The 14810-nt window shown below is 46.4% G+C and overlaps 1 protein-coding gene across 1 annotated transcript in view; it reads left to right on the forward strand.

The window, feature by feature from the left end:
* Positions 1-1672: 1672 nt before the first annotated feature.
* Positions 1673-14810, forward strand: part of LOC147887424 (uncharacterized) — a 54077-nt gene continuing 40939 nt past the window's right edge. The window contains exons 1-2 of the mRNA XM_087394910.1: positions 1673-2095; positions 11811-12056. Of these exons, the coding sequence (XP_087251036.1) occupies positions 11830-12056 (227 nt within the window). The 5' untranslated portion in view covers positions 1673-2095; positions 11811-11829. The remainder of the gene's footprint in view (positions 2096-11810; positions 12057-14810) is intronic.

Consider the following 14810-nt stretch of genomic DNA (forward strand, 5'->3'; position numbering starts at 1 on the left):
TCACCTTTTCTTCCTCTACCATCAACTCTCTATAGGATCCACCATATCCCTTCCAGACCTTCGAAATCCTGTCCCCTCTCGTTCCTTCATCCCTGACCCTATCGCCCAGGTGCTTCGCCCCCTCTCGCCGTCCCACCTCTCCCGCCTGCTCCTCGACTTTGACATCTCTGCCAACTCAACCATGGCTGAAGCCATGCATTCCTCCCTTGAGCATTGTGCTCTTCATCCCTCCAGTCCTTCTTCCAAAACCTTCTGCCCCGCCTCCCTCGAATCCATGTTGAAGTTCATCACCACCAAGCTTCGCACTCGCTCCTTCACGCTTCTCACCTCGGCCGTTCCACCACGTTCTATGGCAAGAATACTCTCCATCAAGGATCTCAACAACGAAAGCGATGCAACTGTTATTTGCCAGAAGTTAATGTTCCCATTCGAGTTGCATTCGTGCCGCTATCTATTCCCAACTAAAGTATACGATGTGGAGGTGATGCTTGTGGCCTCTGACAAGAAGGGCAAGGATGTGGTACATGCCATAGTTGCTTGCAATACGGATACAAGTGCTTGGCCAAAGGATCACCTTGTGTTGAAGGCATTGGGTGTCACGCGAGGACAGACTCCTGTGTGTCATTGGATCCTGAATGGTAGTCTTGTTGGGGTTCCCTCTACGTGATATATATGTACGGTGAATCGTAACATTGTAATACCCACATAGTTGGTGTAAGATTAAGTACCAAGATACAATAAGCCACGCCTCTTGCACGCGTGCTACAACCGCACAATAACCACTTCTTAGTGGACAATATACATGATTGTAGTCTCAATGCAATAATATACACGCTTGTACATGAGCATAGTATCAATGCAATAATATACACGCTTGTTTTCAAATCTCATCTCGTGTGTCTCAAACTACTCCTTCATTCTAACATAAAAACAGATTGGCTCAAAATGAGTAAAATAGGTGATTTTTTTTTGTATAACTAGCGAATGGAGCCAGAGGGGCGATATGGTATAAAAGTTCAACTATGTAAAAGCACTGGGTCAATGGGTCCACAGCTGTGGCACTCATGCACACCACACACATGCACCCAACCACAAGCTAGAACTCCATGCCCTAGCCACCAAGACTTGAACCCATGACCTGAGGGTTGGCAGCCCAACATTCAAACCACTAGGCCAAAGCCTTGGAGGCCAAAGGCACTGGGTCAACACCCGAGGTCCAGGGCGGGGTGCCCCTCGATAGGAGCATAGGTGTGTGAGAGTGGTGTGGGTGTGTTAAAAAAAAAAAGGTGGCGATACCACTCTGGCCCTGCTTGGAACCTTCGCCTTCATCCCTCACCATCTACTACTATTGCTCCTGTTGGTCTTCTATTGCTTGTTGTGCAAGGCTAAGGGGGCAGGCACTAAGTACTTCCAATAAAAGAACTTGCTAAAACAAATTTAGTAAGATCTGGGTTAGTTCCTATTTGGGTCAAAAACTACATAATTAACCTAGGACCTAACCCTAGTCCCCACTAACCCGGTCAAGTCGGTCAACTTGACCCACTAGTACCACAAACCCCACTTTCCTAACCCACTCCCAAAATCCTAAGACCCTTTGCAGGGCCAAACAAACGTTAAACTTCCCCTGGCCGTAGAATAACTTGCCGTAGAATAACTTGCTATTGAGCTCAAGTAAAGCGTGACTAACCACCGGATCCTTAGAGTCAAGGATATCCGTGAGAGTTCTTCTTGCACGAAATCTGATTTGAAAGGAGGTCCTCCAAGTATCATACCAATACAGGGCGCAAAAAGAGCTTTTGGCAGGTGCCCAGACACCTCAAATTGCAGAGGAGAAAGAAGAGGATGAAGCAGCAGCAAAGGAACGAGACAGAGAAAATGAAGACTTTGCTTTGATTTGTGCACCCGCCCAAGTTCAGCAGCGTCCATTGTATGTTCACTTTCCAAAGCCGCGATGCATTTCTTGGACATTATTGCTTCTTCGAGGCCTCACTCTCGTGCTGAAACTGGTCGAGAAGATAAATCAGACTAAGCCTTATTAGATTTTCATTTGGCGGACGGTCAGAACGACATTACAATGCCAACTGTCATCAAGCAGGTAATTTGGACAGAAGCCCACGTGCTGTCGTCTGGAAAAGAATTGCGGTCTTCATGTCTTTCTGGAATTTACCTGCTTTCGTATTGTATTTTTAAATATGTAATAATATCCCTTCAATAATGAGCTGCATTTTGAGCGAAGCGCTAGTGTTACTTTGGCCCTCCTAAGGGTTTAAAATCTCATAAAGTAATTTAATATATTTTTTTTCTTGGGCTCTCTCTCACGTTAATATATTGAATGTTTGTGAAATAGACGTGGAAATAAATGTCACAAGCAAATTGATTTGCAAGACAATAAACCGATAAAAAGGAAGAAACTCATAAAAAAGAAAGAGAAGTAGTGAGGAGCAATATTAAAGGAAAACAATATGAAAACAACAAGCACTCTATGGATAACAATGTTCATTGGCATCACAAGCAAGTTGAATTTTCAATTTATGAGCACATGGGCAGCACATAGGCTGCCAAGTGGGCAGCACAGCTAGATGCGTACCTGGCAGAACGGAGTCTTTTTAGGAGACCTGGAACTGAGCAGAATGGCCACGTGTCAGTCAGAGCCTGGTTGGAGCAGAATTGCCGCACAGTACGGATCCGTACAGGTTCTTTCAGAGCACGGTACGGAGCGTGGACACGTCATTTACAGGCTGAGCTGATCTGGAACAGGGTCAACATGCAGGAGCAAATCATGCAACAAGGTTGTACAGAACTTTGCCAGAGGATCCAGGGTATGAACGGGGCCAGGACAGAGGCGGGTTGCACCGGACTTGCAGGTGGCTGTTTGGCAGATCAGGACTGGTTTGGGGCAGGAATAGAGCCCAACTAGGGCTGCAGCAGGGCGAGATGATTGCATCAGCATGGCGACTGGCTGGAGCAAGATTTGGGCCAAGACACAGGCCTGGATATGGGAGCTCCTAGTTGGTCAGTTTGGGGGCCCCTTGAGGCCTATAAAGCCAGCTCACTCATTGATCCATTGGAGGAGCAGACTGGAGCAGCAGAGAGCCTACCTCAAGGACCACTTCAGGAACAAGGAGGTGCAGACAAAGAGCTTAACAAAGTCTTCATCACTTGGCTTTCTACCAGGGCAGCAAGGAGGACGGATCAAAGAAGAAGCTTGGGCCTCACCATTGGCTGCACATCAGGGGCAGCAAGGAGGTCAAGTCTTCATAGCATGCACTGCCTTAATTTTGGCTTTCCGGAAGGGGCAGGTTGAAAGGTGTGTTTGCAGGCACGATTACAAGGCTGACTCAAGCTCTATGGGAGCACACAGGTTGAGTGTTCTAGAAGTGCTACGGAGGTAGGAGAACAGCATATTTTGGTAGTACAAGGGTCCACATTTTGGTGGTACACTGGACTTGTCTTTTGTAATGTGTCCATGTCTAGGACGGAAATATATGTTGCTAGTTTACATCTCTCTCATGAGCATTGTCTATTTACTTGCTTGCACATGTACGCTAAGTACACATGAAGGAGAGAAGTTGGATTGAAATTAACTACACCACTATGTTGTGTCTCTATTCTTTGAAGGAGCTTCCGCTGTTTGTACCCTCTGTTGTGGATTTTCCAACATGGTATCAAAGCCCTGAATGGAGATTCACAAGTGGTTTAGCTCATAGTTGAGGAGGGACCTTGGCAAAGGATGACCTTGATACAAGCTTGCAACAACAATTAACTTCTGCGTTTGAAGGACGGTGCCCGTGAGGGCGGATCATGTTTAGTTAGGTGTATGCCATTCCATTTCTATTTCAAGCTCATTGTTATGGCTATTAGTAGGGTCTCAATCCCTATTTTTGGGGAAACAGGCAAATTGGATGGGACCAACTATCTGCTATGGAAGATGAAGGTCAGAAGCCCTCATGTGGTGAGAGCGGCGTGGGATATTTCTACCAGAGTAGAGTTGATTCCACAGGCTACTATGACTGCAGCAGCTGTGACATTGGCGGATCCAATAGCTGTGCAGAGTTGGGTTACGTGTGATGCAGAGGCCCTAGCCATTAGTATTGGCACAATGGTTGACTCAGTGCTCCCTCACATATAGCTTGTGACCATTTCATTTGCTGCGTGGACCACTCTAGAGGACATATATGAGATCAATAACTATGTGAGGATTCTAGACCTTGAGACAAGCTATTTAGCATGAGCATGAATGAGGGAGATTTGGTACAAGAGCACGTGACCAAAATGAAGTTCGTACGGGATCAGCTGGCAGCAGTTGGAAAAACGAATTAAATTAAGGATAGCTAGGCTTTTGCTTGGCATGCTTCCAAGGAGCCACAAGAGTTTCATCACTATGATCATTGCATGGCAGCGGACACTACACGTGAAGGCTCGGGCAAGAAACCATATGTAAGAAGAAAAGCCCCAAACAACATGAAGAGAACCCACGATTTGGATGAAGGCAGAAAGAAGATTTTTCGCTCAAAGAAATGAAAGATTACATTTTCTTTTTTGATGAGAAGAGTGAACGATTGCAACTTACTGTGTGTAGCAAAATTGCATTGATATTGAAGGGATTCTGATCCGTACCTCCCAAATACAAAAATGTTGGATGTATTCATGAAGCGGCTAAGCATTTACTAGAAGGTCTCCGATCTTGTCAAAGCTGACTACACCACTGGAAGAAGTGACTTGGAACAGCATTGCAAATTGGCTCAATGTGGTTGTAGACAAAGAGGACTATGGAAATTTGGAAGCTTTGACTTACGATGAGTAGCTTGAAAAGAAAGTACATAAGAAGGAACATGCTGGTGTGACTACCAGGAAGCACACAAAAGTTGGCTCAATGTGATTGAAAACAAAGAGAGTGACTTGAAAATTTGGTATCTGTGACTATCAATGAGTAGCTGATCCTGAAGGTGCATGTGTACTTGGAGCATGAACAAGACTAGTGATGTTTCTTCCAAGAGCTTGTAGAAATCTTGAAGATGGTGGATTTGGAGGGAGCACAACGCTCGAGAAGAACGCACATTAGAAGGAACATGCTAGTGTGACCACCCTGAAGCACATAAAAATCTTGTTCAAGATTGATACCGGATCACAGGGAAAGATACAGAGGCATCGACAAGCCATTAAACATTATGGAGGAGATCAAAGGCATTCTGCAGAGGAGAGGAGTTTGGGCAACCCTTTGGAAGAGCCGGTGGCAAAGTGAGCTTCTTTATAGCATTTGTTAGGGGATTGAACACATGAAAGTCAGCCTGGTGCTGAAGGAAGACATGATGTAGGATATGAGCCCACCCTCACTCATAACTACCGGAAGACCACACATGAAAGTCAGCCTGGTGCTGAAGGAAGACATGATGTAGGATATGAGCCCACCCTCACTCATAACTACCAGAAGACCATGTCCATGGTGGTTGCAAGTAATAGTGCTCCAGGTTTGTGGAGACGGAAAGCGAAACAACTTCTTTTGGGCTTGACAAAATACATGGTTCTCCCATCCGTCACAACTCTCTCTTGCCATGGCCCATGATGAGCCATGATGATGCCCTTCGGAACGATGCTCTGATTCCCGACCACGCTGGGCAACGAACGTTGCACCAAAGTATATTGACACTGAGTGTTTAATGGAACCACAGAAGAAAGGCAAAGGCAAAGGAGATATGCATCAGGGAGCATCTCCTCAGCGCATCCTTGGATGCCACAGGATGAGACTTTCTTTAACCTTCCGGAGAGGACCCACAGAGGACTGGGGCCCAGGGCTCATAGGTACAGCTGCCTCATCTACCAGCCCCCCCCCCCCCCGACGCCCGCGATAGAGGCCTCGGGACCCATAGCCGGGGACTCATAGCCGCCAGTGCAGCAGAGGGGCACTAGAGTTAAAGTAGGCTCAGCGATAGCCTCTTCTTCAGTGAGCCGTCCTCCCCTGCTTGTTCTTTCCCCTCTGCCCACCCCTCCCCCTCCCTCGCAACCTTCATCCCCTCCACCCCCTCCTCCCGTTGAAGCATCCGTCACCACCCGCCCCTCCCTCTCCCTTGCTCCACCTCCTCTCGCTCCCCTTCTGCCACAGCAGCCCCTTCCTCTCCTCTGCATCCTCTGCCCCCAGCTCCTCCTCCAGGCCTGAGGTGGCTCCTCAGCCTGCAGGTGGGGGGAAAGTCAGGGACTCTCTCACCACCTTGCCCCCTCAGATGGAGACTCCCCATGCCCAGTAGTAGACTAGATCTACCCAGCACATAGCCTCTTCGACCATGTCTGGTACCGAGTGATCGCTTCTTTCAGCCAGTGAGTCCGAGACCACGCCTTGGACAGCCATTGCCGAGGGAGTTTTGGAGATTGGGACCGTGGAACTATCTTGACACGGCGCTATATGTGGAGTGTCGGCATCGGGCCTAGAGGCTGTCAGAGGAGCTTGGGACATCAATTGCACGGCCTCCGTGGTTCGGATCAATTGGACCAAATCGATCGGCTTCTTCTCAGGGATGGAGGAGGTCTAGGAGGTTCGAGATGAGAGCAGCCTTTGGTTTTTAGTGGATCCTGCGGGGGCGGACAACGAGATATTTGGGTTGTCAGGTGGGGATTGACATTACAGTGGAGCAGCTGATTGCCCCGGTTTTGGAGAGCGTGTGACGGAAGCTTCTATATTGGAGCTCGCCCAAACACTCTCTAGCAGGGAGGGCTTGTGTAGCCAACCAGGTTCTCTTAGCCATGGCTTGGTACATTGCTTCTTGCTAGTGCTTACACAAGGGCTGCATGGGACAACTTAGGCGCCTGGTGTGCAATTTCCTTTGGGCTGTCTCGGATGGCACAAGGAACACCGGGGCTAGGGTTGCTTGGCAGACAATCATTATGCTGTAGGCTAGAGGTGGTTTGGGCATCATTGATCCGGAGATGTAGAGTAGAGCCCTTGTGGGCAAGCTAGTGGTTCGCGGCCTTACCCCAAGTACAGAGCCCTAGAAGCTTTTGCCACAGAGGGGGCTTCTCAAGAATATGCCACTCACAGGTGCTCAGTCGCAACAGTCCCATCAGTGGCTCTTCTCGGAGGCCTCTCTCACAGGAAGGGGATCCCCATTGATGCAGAGCCTTTTTAGAGTCCTGTAGAGGTTGGCAGAACTTATACGGGCCCAACCCAAGTGCAGGGAGGAGTTTGAGGCCTCATTTGGCAATTGGAGGTTCGGGACGAGGATGGCTGTATGCCCGAATAGCGGGCACACATAGGTTGGGCTCAGTGGGACAGCGGACCAGCTAGGGCGTTTGGGACTTGGAGCAAACTCCCATCCGCGACCCCAAGGTACGTCTAAGGGATCTTTCTCACTTGCAAGGAGCCGAGCACTAGAAGAGGGAGATAGATGCAGCCATACCAGAGGCATGGAGGCAGCTTTGCAAACTTGGGTAGACGGCAGAACGGTTGGGATAGTTCTCCAGGACAGGTGTCCTCTGCAGGCCATAGCAGTGGTCGAGTCAATTTCTTCAAAGTGGGGAGGTCTCTCTAGCCTACAATATACACAGATAGAGCATTCATCGGATCAAGCTGCATGAGGCAACTCCTCCTTCTCGACACCGTCCTCCCCCGGCTCTTGAGGATGGTGTGTGGGAGACAGTGGCCAGCATCACGGGGTGGGACATCTGGGTTGTGCGTTGCAGCCTAACGGCCACTCTGGTTGCTATTTGGCAGGATATCATCTCCACTCTGTGCGCCATCTAGGAGCGCGGGACATCCGACTCTAGAGCGACTATCGAAAGGCGGGAGCGTTTTTACAAGGCATGGCCTGTAGGGGTTTTTTACGTTCTCGCGCCGTGAGGGATTCGTTGGTTGTATAGTCCCCCCCTTGGTTGTTAGCCCCTGTCTTTGAGGTACCCTAGGAGTGAGCTGGGTTCTCAGGAGATGCAAGCAGCCTTCGCCAAGCTTGAGGGTTTATTTCCGGTTGGCGCCTTTGGGACAGCCGACTTGTATGGTTTTGATTTTCAAGCATTAATAGAAAGTTCTTTTTCCTGTTTAAAAAAAAAAACTACACCACTGTGTGAGTGCCTGGGCTTTATCTATCCGTGCTTTTCAAGCATTGATGGAAAGTTCATTTTCTTGTTTAAAAAAAAAAACTACACCACTGTGTGAGTGCGTGGGGCTTTATCTATCCGTGTCTCTATTCTTTGAAGGAGCTTCCGCTGTGCGTATGCTCTGTTGTGGATTTTCCAACATCCAATAGTAGCTTGTGTCCATGGGATGCCTTGCATTGGGAATGGGTATGATGGTGTTTGTGGTTGAGGATCTGGTGAAGCCTGTACAGAAGGCTCCATTGAGCAGCTTGGCTAGGATTGGCCTCCCAACCATGGGGTAGGGTAGGCTTAGTTTTGACATCCAAACTTTTGAAAGTGAGATCTTACCGAAAGTCAACTACCAGTGGTCTTTGAGTCTTGACACTCTCGACTAAATTTGAACAACACTATTATCTATAGGCCTTTACTCTTGACCCTTGTTTGGGTTTTACCTGTTAGAGTTAGCTCAAATGCTCACCTCTCATGTAAGTTACCTACGAGTATACTGAGTGCCGAATGTTTTAAGGCTCCACATGAGGAAAAGCCATGATGGGCACCGAATATTGCGAGGGTCCCCAATTTAGACACTAGAAGGGGTCTTATATTATAGACCGGATGGCTACGAGATACCCTACTCGGACTTGACATTTAGTTGAGTGGGATAGAGCCTCGAAGAAGGGATTTGGGGGCATTAGCCCCCCCAAGAAGCAAGGGGTTTGGGTGGTGGAAGCCCCTGCAGTCAGGGTTCCTAGGGCATGCAATAGTCCCCAGGTCAATGATACGACCTGTATACGATCTATAATCGGCTTAATAGTATGACTTCTAAAGGATTTGAAGTCAGCCAGTCGGTCAAATCGGCATGGCACACTATAAAATAGTCCCCTTTCTTGTCTTGAAATATCTCAGATCTTCAGTGCTCATAGTCCTTTGCCAGCATCTGTCCAGATCACTATTGAAGCTCTCTCGTCAGAGTGCACAGGTGGACAACACAGCAGCCATCAGTTGTATTAGCAGTTTGGGTATATAATTTTTAAATATTTTCTCCAGTTTTCTGTTGTGATGGAGTCAAATTTGTATTGACAGACCATGAGTCTATCATACATATATGGTAGGCTTGAGTTGAGGGGACGCAAGGCAGGGGGGCTGAACTAATGCAAGCCTTTGATATCGACTTTAGATATTGGGAGGGTATTTTGAACAAGATTGCCGATGCTTTGAGTCGCTCTTGGTAAGGTCAACTGTTTGAGTTTTACCGAGATAGGAACGGACCTTTATGATTCCGTGAGAGGGCTATGTATGATTGATAGTCATTTTAATCAGTATTGACTACTAAGTCTATTGGTAAAGTTTTTGAGTTTTTCGAGATAGGAACTGACCTTTACGATTCCCTAAGAGGGCTATGTAGGATTGATAGTCATTTCAATTGGTATTGGCAGCAAGTCTATACAGGGAACTCCACACAAATAGACAGAGACTCATGGGTCATGCCATGTGTTTAGGTAGCGGGTGGTCAGTTCTACATTCAGAATGGCTTCTTGTTCCGAAATGAAAAGGTTCACGTTCCTAATGATGCAGAGGTATATGAATGTCGTGACACGCCAACCACAGGCCATTTGGGAATATAGAAAACCTATGATTTAGTAAAATGGACGTTTTATTGGCCTGAGATGAAGGTCGACGTTACTGACTAAGTGGTAAAATGGCAGCAGTGTCAATAAATCAGGCTGAGCGCCTAGGGCTAGAGGATTGTGGCATCCTCTAGATATACGTGGAAGTAAATGGGAAAGAATCTCCATGGACTTCATTGTGGGATTACCATGAACCCAGCAAGTGCATGGTGCTATATGGGTTGTGGTGGATAGATAGATGAAGATGGCTAGAGGTTTACCTACAAAGGCAACAGTGAGGGCTAGGAAACAGGTAGGCTCATCAGTTTGTTGAGCAGTTGTTCAGGCTGTAAGGGTTGCCTTGTGATATTGTCAGTGACAGATCCGAAACTCTCTGGGCACTTCATGCAGGAATTGTTTATAAAGTTAGGAACCATATTGAGTACGAGTTCCACTGATCATTGTGAGTCTAATGGAGCAAGCAGAAAGGGTGAATCGAGTCTTGGATCTTCAAGAAGCCATCTAGTTGGGAGAAGTACGTCCCAATGATGGAATTTGCCTACAATTGTGCTAGGCATATGGCTACTGGCTTCATTCCATTTATACCTATCAACCCAGGTCCCTGGTGATGGTTGGATTGAAGGGTGTTCAGATATATGCAGCGAAGGATTGCTTGTAGGATATGCAAGAGATGTTAGTGATGATTGCACGAGAATCTATTAGGAGTGCTCATGATAGAGCATGACTTTATGCTAATAGATGGTGCTCGCCTAGAGATTTTTGTGAGGGAATGTGGGTATACTTGCAAATACCAAAGTATTCAAAGACGTTATGGATGGGGTTGGTGGAAAAGTTATCCCCTAGGTATTGTGGCCCCTTCTCAATCTTGAAAAAGATAAGGAGGTTGCAAATAAACTAAAATTGCCTCCATATGTAAAGTCCACCTAGTCTCTCTACTGAACGAGGGGCTAGGGGTTGGAGATAGTCTTGTTTCACCCCAGGAACTTGTAGAAGTTGAGGATATGACCTATGTACCACATAAGCCTGAAAGAGTTATTGATTTCAGGGGAAGGAAACTTAGAAATAAGTTGATTCCAGAGTTAAAAGTTAAGTGGAAGGATAGGTCTGAGGAGGACTGAACTTGGGAGTCAATTGCTAGTTTGTAGAAGAATTTTTCTGATTTCGTTTAAGTGTAAAAGCTTACGAAGGGGAATAAATATATACCTGGATGCTAATCCTGAGATTAGTGGACTTAATCCAATAGGGTTAGGGGCCCTGGGATTAAGGGAATCTAGGCTAACGTGGGGATGGAGTACTTAGAACACTAACAAAGGGCCAGTAGGCTATATTTAGCCATGACGCTTTCTGGAAAGCGGGATGCTCTTCTATATAAGAGTGGACAAGGCTATTGTGTTGGAATTCAGTGTGTTGGCACCACTGAATGATTTGGTCTAGGTTTTTAGCCTAGACTCCTGCCTTCTACATGACTGATCACGGGATACTATGCTGAAGGTCCCTTGTGGACGTTTCTAGTGGTATGGGATGCTGGAGCTATGGGCATAGCCTTGTGGGAGTCTGATCTGTAGCCCATGTGCTCGGGTTGGCTGGGAGGCGAGTTGCCTACTGATCTTTATTATGTTTTTCTGATTGTATTTGGACTGTATTTAGGGTTAGATCCTAGTAGGGATGCATCATCATTTTAGTAAAGAAGTGCACTTCAAATGGGGGTGGTTCTCCCATTACTATATGTTCAGAATGAAATGGAGTTCGACCTAGCTGGCAGATCAATGTAACTCTAGGATACTGGTTTTGTAATACGGATTTGTGTGCAACTTGAAAAGCCTCACAATCTTATGCATGTCTATAATGTTAATGATATGGATTTGTGTGCAATTTGAAAAGCCTCACAATATTATGCATGTCTATAATGGCATCATGGTAGCATTCGTTTTGAGGCAAAAGCAATGGAGCTTCCAACATTAGGGGTTTTCTTACCATACTTAGGCATGGCAAACCCCATGTTTGGTTAGCTATGGTCAACAAATGGGTTTTTGGGTGCGATTTAAGCAGCAATTGCATATGTTATCCGTTTTAAATAATCAGTCATTTAAATATAATTCCTTCTGCTTGGCTACTTTGCAGAGCTGCCCTTTACCGGGTTATGGCACCAAGTTCCTTGCAGTTACCATTGTTACTTTGCCAGCCAGTTTCCACCATGAGAAGAAGTCAGCTGTTCTCAACGTCAAGCTCTTCCAGCAAGGTCCATTTGACTATTGATGGACGGGTGACTTGCAGCTATTTTGGTAGCCTCTGGAACAGCACAGGACTTCAAACTGAAGCTCATCACCTCCATATATGTGCTCTGCTTTGCAGGGTGGGCACAAGAAGGTGACAACTTTCTTTGTTATTCTTAACAGATTCAACTTTCTAACTGTCTATTTCTAAAGCTGGCAGAATCAGATTCAACTTTAAGACTTCACCTTGTTGCTTTGGGCCTTTATTGTTAAATGGACTCCTTTCTGGACAGTTTCATAAGAGGAACTGTACCGATACAGAGAATGTAAAGAAAATATTGCAACGTACGTTTATACATTACACAACATACAAGGAGTTTTTTCATTATTGAACACCACATTGAATATAGACTCTTGGGAACCCAGCCCGTAGCTGACTGTTTTTTTCCTTTCTGAAGTTAAGTCGTCAGAGTAAAACTTGTTAGAATAAAGGGAGTGCTTAAGAGTAACCCTAATGCAGTGGAACAATCTGAAATCCTCACTGATCTTTCACGCAAGATAGATGCACTCACTCACTGAAATCTTACTTGGAAAACACAGCATAGAAAGGAGAAGAAGAACTGAGACGATGTTCATCCACAAGCGTGGGAAAACTGCTCAGGAATGAGTGGAACACATCCAGGCCTGGCAATGGAGCAGAAGATTCTCCAGACTGGGGGCAGCAGAAGAATCAAGCAGGCCGGCACTATCAGGTCAGGTAGATTGCAGACAGGGTTGGCATGTCTGCAGAACCAGTCGGACTATTTTACAGAGGTCTAGGGCCCCCCCCCTGGCGCATAAATAGGCACCTAGTTTGCACACATCCTACATCTACTGGATTGTTTGCACAGTTTCTCCTCCGTAGTTCTCCACAGTAAGCAATCTTCCTTGATTGCTTTTTTTCCCAGCCCCTTTTGACTAAGTAGGCCCTCCAATGAGCTCTACATGCTGCCGCACAGCCTTGTCTTGCTGCGTCTGCAGACCTGTTGTCACACAGCCATTGCAGCAGTCACCTCTGATCCAGGAGCTTTTGCATTCTTCTCCAGTTATGGCACAATCTGCTGCCCTACAGGTATTTACTTCCTACCCTGGTCTACTGATCCAGGACTTAGCTAGCACCTCATGAGCTTTTGGTCAAACTCAGCGTCTATAGAGATCACTGTCTGCATATCTCGGAGGAGAGGTTTACTGGACCACCGGGATATACTCAAATCCATCTTCCACATGCACTAAGGATCTCGATTGGGCAGTTTTGAGTATCCTCTCATAGGCTATGTATTGACATGGAATAGGTAGAGGGCACTCCATGTGAGAGATGGATCTACACTTTATGTGATATGCAAGAGATTGAGATAGAGGAGCTCTTTGTATTTATAGCCTTGTGTACTTTGAGATCCATGGATGTGACCAGTATCTATTCAGGACAGGTTTTGGCCCCTCAAAGATTCTTGGCCCATCTTGATCAACCATGCGTAGCGACTGACCATTGGGTGACGATAGGGCTTGTCAGACGATGACAGAGGAGGAGAGAGGGACCTAGACACTGATCAAGCCGAGCAGCATCATCATTCCATTACTGATTTTCTTCCTTGACAACACCAATCATCCAAGCAAGAAGTAGAACCTATAGTCTCTCTACGTAGGACCCATGAAACCGGCCTCTAATCACTCAGAGGGCAGTGGAACTAAACCTTTAATCACTTCAGCACTTATTTACAGCTCACAAAGCATATATCACAACCATTAACCATTAACCATTGCATGATCACCATTTGGCATTTACCCATTTGTTCACAAACAAAACCACTGAAAAAGGGATGGAGGCTAGAATGCCCCTGCTCAACAAACATAGACAACTGCACCCGATTGGCCCCAAACACTGTGGCTGAAACCGGCCTCTAATCACTCAGAGGGCAGTGTAATAATCACTTCAGCAATTACTTACAGCTCACAAAGCATATATCACAACCATTAACCATTGCATGATCACCATTTGGCATTTATCCATTTGTTCACAAACATAACCACTGAAAAAGGGATGGAGGCTAGAATGCCCTTGCTCAACAAATATAGACAAGTGCACCCGATTGGCCCCAAACACCGTGGCGCCCCTTTCGATATTTCTTTATGTTTCACAGTGAAATGATGACAAGTTGCATCTGGGAGACCTTCCCTGCAACTGAGCACGCAGCCCCAATTCACTGAGCCTTCGCAAGGCTTTCAAGCATAGAACACCATCACATAAGTGCACTTAACCCATAGGCTCAATCCAAAGGCATTCTCTTTTCCGAGTGCAATTCCATTGGCTGTCCAGATGGAATCACATTGCACCCCAGTTGCACTCTCTTTGAGTGGTTTCCAGATGGCATTCACAAAGCTTTTCAAAGCTCCAAAATAAAATCAGCAAAGTACCCAACCAAAGAATGACTCATGTAGCACTGCGTGGGCACCTGTGAACCAAGAAAGAGGCGGCACACGAGGCCAACCAATAGCTTATGGAAAAAAGAAATAAAGACACTTATAGTGTTAGTGTCTTTTAGGCTCACAACTCACCAAGCCCTGAAAACTCGAACCAAGTCCCCAATCGCCAAGAGGACATAGTAGCCAATGCCAATTGCATTCTCAGCCAAAGAGGAGTGCAAAGGCATGAAGAAAGAGCATTTACAAGAGCCGACCAATAAGAATTTCGCTGAAAAATGTGAAAGAAAGCACTTCTGTCGCGAAGAAGTGGGAGTTCTTGGGCTCAAAAGAAGCGTTCTTCAGAGAGGAATGCATTGAGTGTAGGCCATCCTCTGGTGGTTCTAGTGATGCCCTATAGGCCATGGTATGTGCCTTGTAGGCATAAATAAAGACACTTATAGTGTTAGTG

This window comes from Dipteris shenzhenensis, chromosome 23, assembly GCF_047967505.1.
Source record: "Dipteris shenzhenensis isolate YYH24624 ecotype China chromosome 23, Dip_SZ_1.0, whole genome shotgun sequence".
Classification (NCBI taxonomy): domain Eukaryota; kingdom Viridiplantae; phylum Streptophyta; class Polypodiopsida; order Gleicheniales; family Dipteridaceae; genus Dipteris; species Dipteris shenzhenensis.